This window comes from Malurus melanocephalus, unplaced genomic scaffold (assembly GCF_030028575.1).
Source record: "Malurus melanocephalus ecotype Western Australia unplaced genomic scaffold, MMel_1.1 scaffold_115, whole genome shotgun sequence".
NCBI lineage: Eukaryota > Metazoa > Chordata > Aves > Passeriformes > Maluridae > Malurus > Malurus melanocephalus.
In genome coordinates, this window is record NW_026623347.1 from 1076171 (window position 1) to 1090267 (window position 14097).

Here is a 14097-nt window from a genome sequence, read left to right on the forward strand (position 1 = left end):
ACTCCCATGTTTATATCCATGCTCCATTYCTAGCCACAAAAACATGTGTGGGGGGAAACACATCCCGAGAAGGGTAAGGACTGAAAGCTGCAGGATGATACACTTTGGAGCCAAATGGCCTCAAAAAAGCACTTCTGCACCTCATGGCAATTTTGCAGGATAATATCTCATTCTCAAAATGCTGTGGAGGGAGGATTTTCATCTTCAGAATGGGTACAGCGATACCTCTGGGTTAGTACAAACTCCCAGCTGCAAAGGGCTGCCTGTATTTATACAACACTGCATTATTTATAATATCCTTTTCAGGAGCAGGAGAATATGAGTTCTTTCCTTCACAGTTTGACTTTTTTTYCCCCCTTTCTCCCACTTGGAAAACATTGATTTCTCGCCCTCATTTCTRCCCCCAGAGCTATAGCTGACCTGACTGTGTTTAGTTTACTTCTCTAGGCTCAGGGGGTGAAAAGCACAACCAACCACTCTGGAAWAACAGAGCTGCCCTGATTTCCCCCCGCTGTGATCTGGGACTGCCTCCCCAACATCTGCACGTTTGTGGGAACTGATTAACGCCTGCYACAACACTGCAGGGGAGGGGACAAAGCCATAAAAAATGTTGGCCCCATGGGTTTCTGTTTCTGAGTGGATTTTGAGTCTCCTGTTCTAAGGATCTGAGGAAGTTTATTGCTGCAAAATAATAAAATATTTAAGACTGATCAAATTTTGTGTGGAAACTATTTGAAGAGTGTCAGTATAGCTGAGAAGCAGCAGGGGTTGTAAGATTTTACAGTCCAGAACAAACAGTGAGGAATTTCAGCCCATGTTACATTCTCACTGTCCTGAGCTGTTAACTCGTGAGCATGCTGGCAAGGCACCCAGAAACTTCTTCAGCAACAGAAGAGTCTGGAAAAATACTTTTTTTCCCTTCCACAGAATAAATGTACCAAGGACACAGATGTTTCCAAAAGGGTTCTTTTAATCAGAAGCAAGTTTGCAAAAGAAGAAGTAACTTTCTCATATAAAATAGTGGAGTGGTGAAGGTGAGGCTAACAAGAGGTGTGGAACAAAAATCCAGGGTGAATCTCCAAGGAGACACTGAATTGAAAGCAATGATCTGAAAACCGGAGTACACYGAGGGGTAACTCAGACACAGCTCTGGGACGTGGTGCTACCCCTAAAGATACCAAAACCAGAGGACAGACTCCAGCCCAAGAGGGGCAAAGTGACCAGCTACAAACTCACCAGAATTTGGGCTTTTTGCACCTTTCTGCTACCTGAGAGCTCCCACTGCACTGTGACAGGTCCCAGCACKGCCCAGGGGTGCAATGACATCAAAGGGGGAGCCCTGGTGGCACTTCCCACCTGCAGAATGCCACCATTCTGTGGTAGCAGAAATTCCCAGATCTAGAGAATTGGACACAAATGGGAAAACACCTTGATATAAAGCTCTGTAACCCCATTCCTGTCTCTGTATCCAGTGATTCAAGCCCCAAGAAAGTGCACAGTGATCAAACAGCATGGAAATAATGAATTTCCTGTCAAGTCTTGAGGCCCCGAGGCCATTTAAAGTCGGCAAGTGGCAGCTTTGAGAAGGTAAAATTCTGAGTCAGAGCCTGAATCTCGAGTGCTAATGGTACTTCACTCCCTGTTCAAACATATCTCACCTGTCCCATGTGTCAYGTATGTGCTTATCCATTGTGGCTCTGCTATCAGGCACGGCAAACTCTGCACCTGCACAAAGTGCAAGRCAGCTTTGTTTGTCTGGAAGGGCTGGGGGAGGACTAAAGGAGCACAGAAATACAAAGAACAGRAGGGACAGGAAGTGTCCAAGGYCMGGTTGGACARGCTTGGAGCAATCTGGTCTAGTGGAAGGTGTCCCCGCCCAGGGCAGGGGGGGTCAGACAARGTGATCTTTAAGATCTCTTCCAACCCAACCATTCTGGGATTCTGYCAGGTRKAGCCACTTCAGGCCCATCATGTTCAGTCTTGRGGTGCACRTGCTCCTAATGCAAGGGTGGCTTTCCCTAAGGAGGTTTCAATGGGTTTTGCACAACCACACCATCACACGTGTGGCTTTGTTTGAGCCCCACACCAACAAAGCTTTCTCCACCTCCGGTAACCTTGGAGCTTCTAGGAACACCTTGATAATGTGTGGATTCCACACGTGCTGCCAACAACCTATAAAAACAACCTAAGGAGTGTCACTGAACTGGCAGGAACTCCGGGCTGAGTGAAGCTGTGTGCAATACAACCAGCACACAACCCAGCCAGTCTGTGATGGCTCTTCCTCTCCAAACATCACTCCTCATTGCGTGTGCCCTTCTGGCTGCTACTGATACAGGAAATCAGTAAAAACAGGAGGTCTTGGCATTGTGGTCGGTCTTACACATCACAGGCTTCTGGACTTCAAGATTTCTAATGCCTCTGCCAGAGGTTATCTTTCTTACGTAGTGGTTTGCTTTCTTTTGAAGTTYCCGATAAATTCCTTTTCTAAAAGGATTTTTCTCCAACAAGTTGCCCTGTATATCTAAAAGCAGTGAGTGGGAGGACACCACTGCTCTGTATGTATAAAGATACCTCTCTCCTCCCTTTTTGGAAAGCAGATTAGATAATCTTTGGATGACCCAATGGATTTCTTGAGGGAAGCAATGACAAGGATAATAAATGCATCCCCGTGTCAAGACAGGCTTGGGTATTTAGTCTAAACAATTCTTACAGCAGCTTCTGGCACAGACCTTGGGATAAAGAGGAGAAATGAGATCTTGGCCCATCTGCAAAACATYACTCGCTTTAACACTCAAAATGAAGAGGGGGAAAAAATCCTTTGGGGTTATAGATTAGTTTCTTTTTTCTGTGTTTTTCTTTCTTCTCTCCAGTCATGCCAACACTCCTAAAAGTGGGATTGCTGGCCAAAGTGTGATTCYTTTAGTAAATGCTGATGAAAGCCTTTGTGCTCTCACCTCTCCCTGCCCTCCCCATGAAGGCATTCCACATGAGTGACTCCCGGGGTAGGGAATAACAGACTGTCACTGATGAAGGCAAAGGAGTGCCCTCTCCTGTCCCTTGTCACCACTGCCACTTGTACCTGCACAGCACCGGCACTGCCCAAACATCAGAGCATTAAAGRTGGGAATGGAAAATACTCCACCCAAGGGTGTGGGCCATGGTRGGGAATCACCACACGTGACAGGGATTTTGGGGGGCACAAAATGCTCCATTTGGGCTGGAACAGCTCAGCTCCTTTTGTGTGTGCACTTTTRCATGTGATTTATGACAGGGACTGCCTGGGGTTTGGTGCTGGGAGCATCACTGACAGTGATGGCTGGTGTCACCTCAGCCCTGGCAGGGGATGAACAATTGGGTACTTTTTTCCCTGCAGGAGGCTGGATATTGTTATGGGCTCTTGCATGAAAAACAAGCTCCTATTAAACCATTCCCTGAAACATCTCCCTTGGTCATTTCATGATGCTGCTTTTATTTTTCAGTAACAGTCACCAAGAGACCTGAGAAACAGGGGAAGGGAAATAAATAAATAAAAATAAAATATCCTAAGAAGGCATTTTAAACATAAGCCTTCATTTTTCAAGACTATTCTAAACAAGAAGATGGAAATRGAAGTGGATTGGATGGGTGAAGTTACTGTAACATGACAACTAATGCTTAAAAGTTGTATTTCAAGGCTGCAATTCCCAAAGATTACAGCAATGAAATAGAGCTTTCTTCCTAACTGATGGAGTATTTCCTTCCAGATAAAACAATTTCTCTGATATGTGAAGTAAATAAACCCTMCCTATTAACCATATTTTACAAGTTGAGTGTGTTAGCAAGAATGTGGAGGCATCCCACGTGGAGCTGCACAGGATCCTGCACAGCATAAAACATATTCTGTGCTCACTGAGGGCTGGGCAGGGTACTGCACCTCCAYACTCTGCAACTGCCTGTCCAAAATAAATCCAGAGTGTCAGAAAAGCCAGCTCCTGAACATAACCTGGAGTGWCAACAGTGTGGACGAGAATGGAACAGAAATACCTTTTTTTCGGATCAACAGGTCCTAAAGGAATCACACCTAACCTGTTATTTTGGCAGCAGCCAGAAGAGAAGAGCCACACAGCCAACTCAGCAGGTCCTCAGCAGGCTCAGGCTTTATAGTGGTAGCTGGTTCTGAGAAAAAAGGAACAGTCTCATCCCCTTGCCTTGTATGATYGTGCTGCTGTCCTTCAGTGGAGCAGTGGCTACAAAGTCCCATTTCCTTTATTCGCCATGATTTTCTTGGTTTTTTTTTCTCAGTGTGGTGTCAGATCAGCCCCCGGCAATAACTGCACCTTACACCAATTGAGATCTGGCAATATTCAGGAGATACGGAGTTACTCACACCATGCTTTCCTTTGGAGCAAAGTCTTCGGTGTTCTGTCTACTTCCTACTAATTAACATCCCTAAATCCTCAGTGGTCCTTGAAGGGCTTCTCCTGCAGCACTACCTCTTACACCTGTTGGATAAGCATCATAAAATTCCAAAAGCAATTGCATTGCTGTGTCAAATATATAAAAAAAAATGTGTTTAAAATATGTAATCTGATGCAGGAAATGACAAAGGAAAAGGAAAACAAATCAGAAAGTCACATAGATAATTTTGTCTAAGAAACAAAAAACTCAAGACTGAAAACAAATTTTGGCAGTTCAGTAATTAAAGCAAAGTCCATATGGCTTAAGAGAACAGTCAAAGTGCACAGAAGGCAGTGGGTTTTTTGTTTGCTTTGCATTCCTCTTCACAGCACACTCCAAGCCATCCTCTTTGGAGCCCCTTCTCCATCCCACACACATCCTACCCAGGTGCAGACAGGGGGATGACTCACAGGGTTTTGGCTCAGCCTCGTCTTTGCGAGTCCCTCGCCATCTAATGAGCTGCGGATCATTATCCCAAACTCAAAAGCCCTTACACACACCCACTGGAGTTTTTGGTTTTGAACTTTTTCCTCCTGGAACATCTGGAGAGGATCAGCAATCCGGTGCCAAAGCTATGCAGGGTCTGCATGCACCAAGAGCAGCAGTGCACGGAGGCAGTGCCGAAGAGTGAAAGCAGTTCTGAGATTGTTTGCCCTGTCCAAGAGGCACTGAAAGGTGACAGCAAGGCTGAGCTGGCCCTTGGACCGCAGCTGTTTTGGTGAGGTGCCACCAGGATGCTCCTAACCAGGCCCCCTGGGCAGGCTGGGTTCAACAACCTGCTTTGAAGACACCACCACCCCTGCCATGGATGTCCCACATCCCTTGAGAGGACTGCGACAATCTCCATCATAACAATGCTCAAATGTGCCTTGACACGGGACACCAGCAAGCACCAATTTTTCTGGCTTATCCACCTGGAAGGAAATGCCAGATGCTGGCGTGGCAAGGAGTCACCWACTTCCAAATTCACCTTTCAAAACTCGTATGATAAAAAGTCTGGTGACCCAGGATTGTTGCTACAAGAGCTGGATTTGGATTCTTTCAACGCCTGACAACTTCCTTGTGAGTAMACAACTTGCTGCTAAATGTGACAGACTCAGAAAAAKGATAGAAAAGAAGAAAACAAAAAGTGAGCTGTACAAAAGAATGGAAAATAAACTAAAAATCTCCTCTTTTCTTTCCAAAGGCCATAGTTTCAAGTGCACAAAGCAGGCTGTAAACGTGCACAAGATAATTCATGACCTCAGTGCCTGAAAAACCTGGTTARCTTTATTTGGAGATGCTTTTTTGCTTCTCCCAGATATGAAGCTGAAAAATCAATAAAAGGCACCTGTGGACACCAAAACTCACCCAGTCTGTGTGGTGTGTCTTTGTACTAAAAAAATAAAATCAAACAAACCCTGCCACTGTGTACTTTTTTTACAGACCAGTAAACAGAACTGCAGAGTCTGGGTGAGAAAGGATGCTCAACTTCTGTTGGCAGGGCATKGTGACTTTGATGATCAAAACCCTCATCAATTAGTAAACTCTCTAGGTTGTCACTGCAATTTTAATTGAAAAATTCCTCTGGCTTGCTGGGTTGTGTCCTTTGACTTTTCAAAAATGACTGATTCAAATGGTACATGCAGTCCACAAGGAGGATTAGAGCCACGCCAAAAATAAACTGACCTTGCATCTGAATTCTTCCCACTTGYTTCACCCACCACTGCCTACCGTGCTCTTTTGAGCCATCTCCTCTTGCAAAGGCCCTGGAGTTGGAATATTTACAGAATGCAGCAGGTCCCATTTGAAGAAGAAAGAAAAGCAGGTCAGTAATTCAATATAAATACCCCAGTGGTGAGCTTAGAGCAGACACAGTGAAACATCTGAACCTGCATTGGTCAGCCAGTGCTCCTAATGTGTGGAGCAGCAAGGAGAAGAGAGGTGTTGTCTGCTTTCTGCCTAAAAATGTGTCCCTTTTCTATGTTTTTCTACTTGACCTTGATGACAGAGAAAAATTAAAAAGAAAAAAAAAAAAAGAGTAGAGAAACGGGAAGAAAAAGGAGCCTGGGAGGTTTTATGTTTTCTCTTCAAATCACATCACAAAGTCACTCATTGCATCTAGGGAATTCACCTGCTTGTTTGGGAGTGGTGGGACAGGAGGAGRGGAGAGAAAGAAAGAGGGAAGGARAAGGGCATGGGAGCTGCTTCCTGAAGCAGTGTTACAAAAAAGCRGTTAAAAAACCCTTACTATTCACAAGTGGTTAAAATCATCACTGTTCAGAATTCCTTTTTTTTCTTTTTCTTTTCTTAAACAAAGGTTCAGCTAGTTCAGCTCCGTGGTTTTTTTTTATAGAGTTGATTGTCTTCAGAAAAAAAAAAACAAACCCAAAACCAAAACCAAACATCAACCCAGCCTCAGGTGTGTTCCCATCCGTTTGTACCCTGATAGAGAGGTCCCCCAGAGTTCAGCGCACACGGTCACTGTGACTGTCCCGCCGTGTCCCCAGCCCTGCCTCAGACAAAGGAGGAGAATCCTGTCACTGGAGTCCGGGAGCCGGGCGCGGGCTGTCCCGTCGGGGTGTACACCCCTCCTGAGCTCTGTGTGGTGATGACAGTCTGGAAATAGGGCTCTGTCTCGCTGGCCGTGCACTCCTCGTATCTGTAGGACGCCGGGTGCTGCTTCACCCCTTTCTGCTGCCGCTTCCAYGAGTTGTAGTAGGTGGGGTCGCTCATGTAGTGGTTCACGAAGGAGTGCTTGGGCAACTCGTCCTCGTAATCTGAGTCGGTGACCTGGGGCATCAGGAAAAACAGAATTCAATAATCGGTCATTAGCATTGATGATGTTTTTTAGCCTGTTCCGCTCGCAAAGAAAGGAGAGGCAAGTTCAGCATCACTGGCTGACTGAAGCTGAGGTAAGAGAGGTGGCATTCCAAGCATGGCACAAGCTGGACTGGGGAAAAGCACTGAGCTCTGCTTTAGCCAGACTTTGCTGCACAAGGGAGAGTCCCCTGATGAYAAGTGACAGAAATCCCTTCTAATTCTCTGCAGAATGGTGCTGGGGCAGCCAGGAGCTCCTCTGTGGGCACAGGATGCAGGGAAGGGTAGGGAGGTCACAGCAAAACCAACAGCTTTCAATTACGATTGGAAATATTGTAATTACAACTGAGCATCTCTTTTCTGATGCAAGGACAGCAGGAATGCCTTCCACACAAACACTCCTGTTAGCCAGAGGGGCTGAGGTTTGGGGTGGCCAGCCCAGGCCACCTGCACAGGACTCTGGGTGTGGCTTGCCAGCCCTGTTAAGTATTGAAAATGAGTTCTCTAACTGGAAGGGAGTTAAGTAAAATCACTTTTTTACAGGCAAATAACTCTGTCTGCATGTTCCAGCTGATTATTGGTGGTACAAGGTACACAACCAGCGGCGACAGAAGAAAGAGAATGCAGAATCTGGAAAAGAAGAGCTGCCAGGCAGGAGGGGCTGCTTTCTTAGGATGAGTCAGACTCAGCTCTGTGCTCGGAGCGGATCTCACCCTGAAACATTTATGCACGGTGGCTGGATAGYTTCAAAGCTCCCATCAATATCGAGCGGGAGCTCTATTGAGATGTAACCAGATAAGCTCCGTGCATCTGCCCCTCCTCTGAAGTGCTGAGATGCAGCTGGAGGAATCACAGAGGGCTTGTACATCTCTGCCGAGCGCAGAGACCGCGGCAGAGCCTTGGCCGTGGAATCTCASCGCACATTTTCCTTCTGTTCCCACTAACGCTCCCATCAGTAACAGCTCCATCCCATCCAGCACACAAACATTTACCCAGGCGTTCCCACATCTCACGCCTTCCCTCCACATCTCCGCTCACACCACGCAAAAGCTTTTATCCCTTTCCCTTCCCCCCTCAATAATCTGCACAGCYCATTCTAAAGGCAATTAAATATCAAAGTAGGAGCTGCCTAAGACACACAAGAGAGACAGGTAAGTGCAGCTCGTCACTGTTCGCTGCTGCAATTAGTTTCAAAAGGTTGGTGTGGTTCTGATCTGTGACACCACCCAGCAAACACACATCCTTCTTGATCCTGCCTGCCACAAAACTCGTCTCTCCTCCTCTAAAGCTCCTTTTTAATGGTCTCTGAAGAACAATCCTCAAATGCCTCGCGAACCATCGTTTGAAAAGGGCACAGCATCCATCATCCCACTTCTTTGCTTAGGTAGCTGCTGCAATACTGTTCCGAGCCCATTTTTCAGCACAGAGGGTGATGGACAGAGCTGAGAAATTTTTCCCAGGGCTTTCCAAAGGTGAGCAAAGCATTTCTTTACAGCTTTTGCAAAACTTCCCTTCCACTGCTACCCAGGTTTTGGCTCTTTAGGAATTGTGTACTGTTTGAATTTTAAGAATGAAAAGCTTCAGGTGCCTTGACAAGTAATTACTAATACAACAAAGCCCTACCAGCGCTTAATAATTATTCCAGAAGGAACACAGCAAGCCTATCTCCTGGAAAAACACTCCTTTGCACCAGCTGCCAGGCTTGGGAAGCCAACACCCGACTCCCTCCAAAGACCTTCCTGAACAGGTGGTTTTTGCAGCATTCCTGGAATATCTCCAGATTTGAACCACTTCACAGCCAGTGGGTGCAGAGAGCAGCTCCAGAGTCCTGGCACYGCTGCCAGGAACATCGTGCCAGCCCTGCCCTGTCTGTTTTTGAAAGGGACTCCAACAGAGTGCTGTGGATGGCTGCAGGTGTGGCAGGGCCTGGCAGCAAGAGCTCAGCGAGGCTGGTCCTCAGCTGCAGACACAGCCAGCTTCACTGGAACACCCCCAAAGCCCCAAACTCTGTACTCAGCAGGAAACAAGTTATTGCACTCTGCACCAAGCTCCAAAATGGGGCAATTTTAGGGTAAATGCCTGCAAAGCTGAGGGATGACGTGGGCATCCAGAGGAAAAGTCTCTGCATCCTGGGTGGACACAGGTGGATATGGATTGTTGGGGTTAAGGGAAAGCCTTATGGGATGAGCTTCTGCTGGATCCTGCTCATCCCTGTTCAATCTCAGTTTGGGAAGGGTTTGAGCTGCAGGTCACGTCACCAGGGAGGAACCTGTGTGATTGACATGGCCCTGCCTCGTGTGTCAGGCTGGGATTTATTAAACAGAGCCCACAGAACCCGTCTGACCAGAGATGTGAGTGGATAAGAAGGTTTGTGGGGGGTGATCCTGCAGAGCAAACAGCCAATGGGTGCTCAGCCCAGGAAAATCGGAAGTATAAAGAGGTGCAGCTTTTTGAGAATAAAGGCTTTCTTCAAACCAGTTAAAAGAGCTCTGTGTACTCTGTTCTCCCATTGTTACAATGGATCACTCACCACAAGCAGATCTAGAGGTGTGAACTCCTCCAGCTACCATGGATGACACGAGGCACTGCCCTCCCATGACCTTCCCCAATCCATCACTTTTACTGACTTGAACACGCTCAGCCACCCCCAAGGAAACAAACCCTGCTGAAGAGGGGTTGCAGCTGAGCTGAGGTGGCATAAGCATGAGGAGAAAAAAACTCCCACAAACTTCTAGCAGCTCTTTATGAGTCTTCCTGATGTCCCCACAGACACAGAGGGTCATAAAGCCAACTAAAAGGCTGGAAGCCCTAAGGAGAAATGCAAAAACCTGTATCCAGAAGGATATGACACAACTTTATAGGTGCAATAGTACTGATACAGCCATTTGAGTTTTGTCCATCACCAGCAAAAAAACACCCACTCACAAAACCAATATAATTCCTGTTCCTAAGCCAAGTACTTTCAAGACTGTCAGAAGTCAACACAATAAAGAGAAGAAATCCCAGGAACACTTTTAGATGGGCTGCTGCCGTTTGAAATACGGTGACACTTAGACTTGCCATGAACTGAAAGAGGGAATTTAAAACAATACCTCCTGCTGATAATTTGTCCACTAATTAGTTCATTGTACCAACTGAAATGGAACGCTAATTTGGTGTAAATAAGGCCAGKGCCTTTCAGAAGGAACTGTCATGAAACACATATAGCTGCAGTAACTTCAGCCTTTCACCATCATTAGGACCGATKCTGGAAAGGAAAACCTGCTTGTTAGTGTTGGTACAACTTGTTTTTTTCTGTGTTTCTATCAGATCAGGCAGGAACTGACTATTTTGTCCACGTTTCTGAAGTATCTCCTAAGGTCTGCTCCCAGCAAGACTCCATCCTTATCAACAAGGAATTCTCCAAACTGGCATTCCACAGCCCTGATGAAAATCAAGGAGAAGGAAGATAAATCTGTTTAGCRTGACAATACAGACAGCTTATACTAGAGGCTTACTTTTTAGTGGTTTTTAAACTATTGAGTAAATAGAAATGCTGCAAGGCTGTTTGCTTTGTTTTCGGTTTTTCTCCTTTCCCTGTGACTGTGGGACTGTGTTACCTTGGAAACCTCCCYGGGCTGGAGCGTGATTGGGTGTGTGGTGACATTACAGACTGTCAACCAAAGGTGCACGGATGCCTATGAAACAACAAACACAGAAAATGAGAGGCTATTTAGGGATATGTTTGATAGCACAAAATGCACAAGTGCTGCTCAGAGGCAACTCAGCCACTAGAGTTGGGTGGCTCAGCCASTGGGAAATATGATAATAAATTTGATAATAGTTCCAGTTATCCTTTTTTTTTAAGAAAGTGACTACAAAAGAAACAGTTTTACAARATTACTTCTAAAGATGTAGATGGCAGCAGTTTTTTTGGTTGACATGAAATGAATATRCTGTAAGAGAGACAAGGTAACCCAGTATGCAAAATACTTCTCTGGACGTGGGAACCCACTCTTATTTTATGTGTCACCTGCAGCTGGTTTCCACATAGTGCCCAACTTGTCAAAATCATTGGAGAGCTTTACTGCAGACAAGCTAAACCCTATTCCCTCTGAGGTGTTGAGTGGAAATTAATATCTTCCTACGGAGCTGAGAAAGCCAAAGCCAGTCAGACTGCAGAGAGCAGTGGGACAATCAGAGCACTGCCAGCATCCAGCCCTGATGGATAACGGGTGCAATCTGTGAGAGTATTTTCTCCCAGAAAGAGTTTTGGGAGACCACAAGGACATGTGAGAGCACACAAACATGCACCAGCCTTCCCTCCCGTTCTGCTCTTCCTTAGCTGGATGACACTGCAGATATATCATCAAATTTYTCTACATGGAGAACACCAAATTTTTTCAGATTATCTGTCCAAACCCTTGTCCACTTGACTCATTAACTAAAAGCCTATTATTATTAATCATTTAGAATTTACACTCATAGCAGTCTCCTGCTCYGTGCCTGCCAATTAAACTTCTTTAACCTCATTAACAGTGCTGGTCCTTGGCTTTCATGACATGGAGTAAGTTCACCACTCGATTTATGAATATTAAGAGTCCTACTTGATTTCCTCTTTGTCTCTCCGTGGCTCTCCTCTCCAGGGGAGAGCTGGGAGGAACACTCCCAGGCAGCTGTGTTTTAAGTGTTTTAAGTCATTCAGCCTGAGAATTCTTCATGTTCAGTAAACCCCAGGAGACCTGAAGCCAGTGAGCTTCCTTCTTTTCCATATAAAATCTTGACACCTCGGGCAACAGGCGTGAGACTAAGCAGAAACACGGTGACAAGTGGATTGAAGGCAAAGGCACAGTTTTTGGCCCTGCCTGCCCTGATGTGCATCACATTAAGTGGAATTCGAGATCCACACACAGATGCATGAGAGGAAAACAGCATCAGGAGCCTTTGCTGCAGAGACCAAACCTGGGTAGAACTCTTACATGGAAAGTTATCTTTAACCCTTCATATAATGGCAAATGGAAAATCAGAAACTCTCAGAAAACAGAGCTTGTCTATTAAGATCTCTGTTGAGAACAGAAACAAAAAGAAAATAAAAGACAAACAGGAAGAGCTAATAGGTACAGGAACACTTGAAAAGAAAGTGGTCAATCAKCTATAGCCACCTCTGCCCCAACCCACCCTCACCTCCTGTCTGCACCTGCCAACATAAACAGCATTTTCACGCTGATCAAAAGGCAGCATTTCCTACTGCTGCCTCTACTGGGAGCATATTAACATTTCATTACTAAAAGCACTCCCCAYCACAAAAAACCCCAAACAAGCATCAAAGACATTACACAGACGGGCTGCATATCCAAGCCCCAAGGAAAAACAGGAGGCATATTTTGTGCACATACTCACTTGCACACCCACATTCACAAAAACACAGAATCTCAACTGAGACCTTCAGGCTCGACAGCAATACACAGTAAATAGACAATATCAATAACAGCCAGAGGAAAAACCCACCAAAATCACTTCCTTCTCAGCTGTACAAACAGAGCATATAGGAGGCATAATGACACCCTGCAAGGAGACTTTTGCACATTACCAGGAAATACCACACGGGACATTGAAATTAATGTCAAAAGGTGCCAGTGCTAAATTCACGATCATGCTCAGCAAACTGTTTTAATGACAGGTTTAATGCTGGGCTGTTACAGTGACATGACCAAAGCACTGTGGGTTTAATCTGGAGGGTAATGCTGGAGCATTGCAGAGACAGCAGCTTGAGCTGCACCAAGGAAAGCTGCCTGCACGACGGGTCGGCCACAGGGCAGCACAAAGCAGCAGGCTGTCGGTGGTAATTAGCAGGAGGTGAGAGCTAGGTAGCCAGGAAAAGCAGCTGTAGCTGCAGGTGCAGAAAAGCTACAGATGAAAACTGTCATCTTCTTTCACTGCTTGCTGCTCGTGATTTATTCTTGCTGGAAGGGTCAGGTTTGGCGTGGTTTGGCCCACTGCTCGCTTCTTGCGCTGTCAGTTCAGATTCATCAGGATCTCAGCTGACAGCATCTGATTTTAGAGACAGATTTACCTTTCTGGATCTCCTCTGAAGTCTGTCTATGCACCCCTGGCCACTGCTGGACTTTCAGAGACAACAAGCGCTTTCTTCTTTCATAGAGGGAATGTGAGACACAAGATGGAGCCCTGCCAGATGGATRATGCTGGCACACACCCACCTTTCGTGGAGAGCAGTCTGAAGGCAAGGCTGGGTGTTCAGAGAGCTGAGTGCTGGGCCCTCACAGCCATGCCATGTGCTCCTTGGCAAGTTACTCACTGCCCACMTACCCCCTCTAACCGAGGCAGGGGCTGGCACTGCTCAGATCATCCCTCTGAATCGTGGGGTTTGCTGGAGATGTGAAACCTCAGACCACATCCCACTGCAGTCAGTGCAACAATCCAAAGCACACCTCACCTTTAACCTTGTCCAGACAGTAGCTGGTTATTTTGCAGCACGTGTGTGTTTTCCCAAAAGTGCTCCAAGTTTGCAGCCCACAGGCAGAAGGGGGTGTGCAGACTCTTCCAGAGAGGTCGGCACTCACTGTCTGACTGACTGCACTTATCTTTCTACCTGACACCGAAAAACTGAATATCTGCCAAGGCCAGGTCTGGAATCTGCCCTGGCTGGGTCCTGCTTGTCATTCTTTCCTTTGATATTTTAATATTAAGATGCGATGCAAACAGCCTGGTGAATTGAACCTTTTAAAAATCCCCGAGACAATCAGTGACCACAGAGCACGATGCATATATGGGACTRGGACTTCAAAGACTTGCCAGAATTCAGCATGGAAATGAATATCTGCAGTGTTTGAGCAATAGCAGGTGAGGCAGAGGGAAATCCTT

The 14097-nt window shown here is 46.1% G+C and overlaps 1 protein-coding gene across 1 annotated transcript in view; it reads right to left on the minus strand.

The window, feature by feature from the left end:
* Positions 1 to 968: 968 nt before the first annotated feature.
* The window catches only part of SDK1 (sidekick cell adhesion molecule 1), a 375512-nt gene continuing 362383 nt past the window's right edge, over positions 969 to 14097 (minus strand). Inside the window, exon 45 of the mRNA XM_057369831.1 lies at positions 969 to 7209. Within this exon, the coding sequence (XP_057225814.1) occupies positions 6934 to 7209 (276 nt within the window). The 3' untranslated portion in view covers positions 969 to 6933. The remainder of the gene's footprint in view (positions 7210 to 14097) is intronic.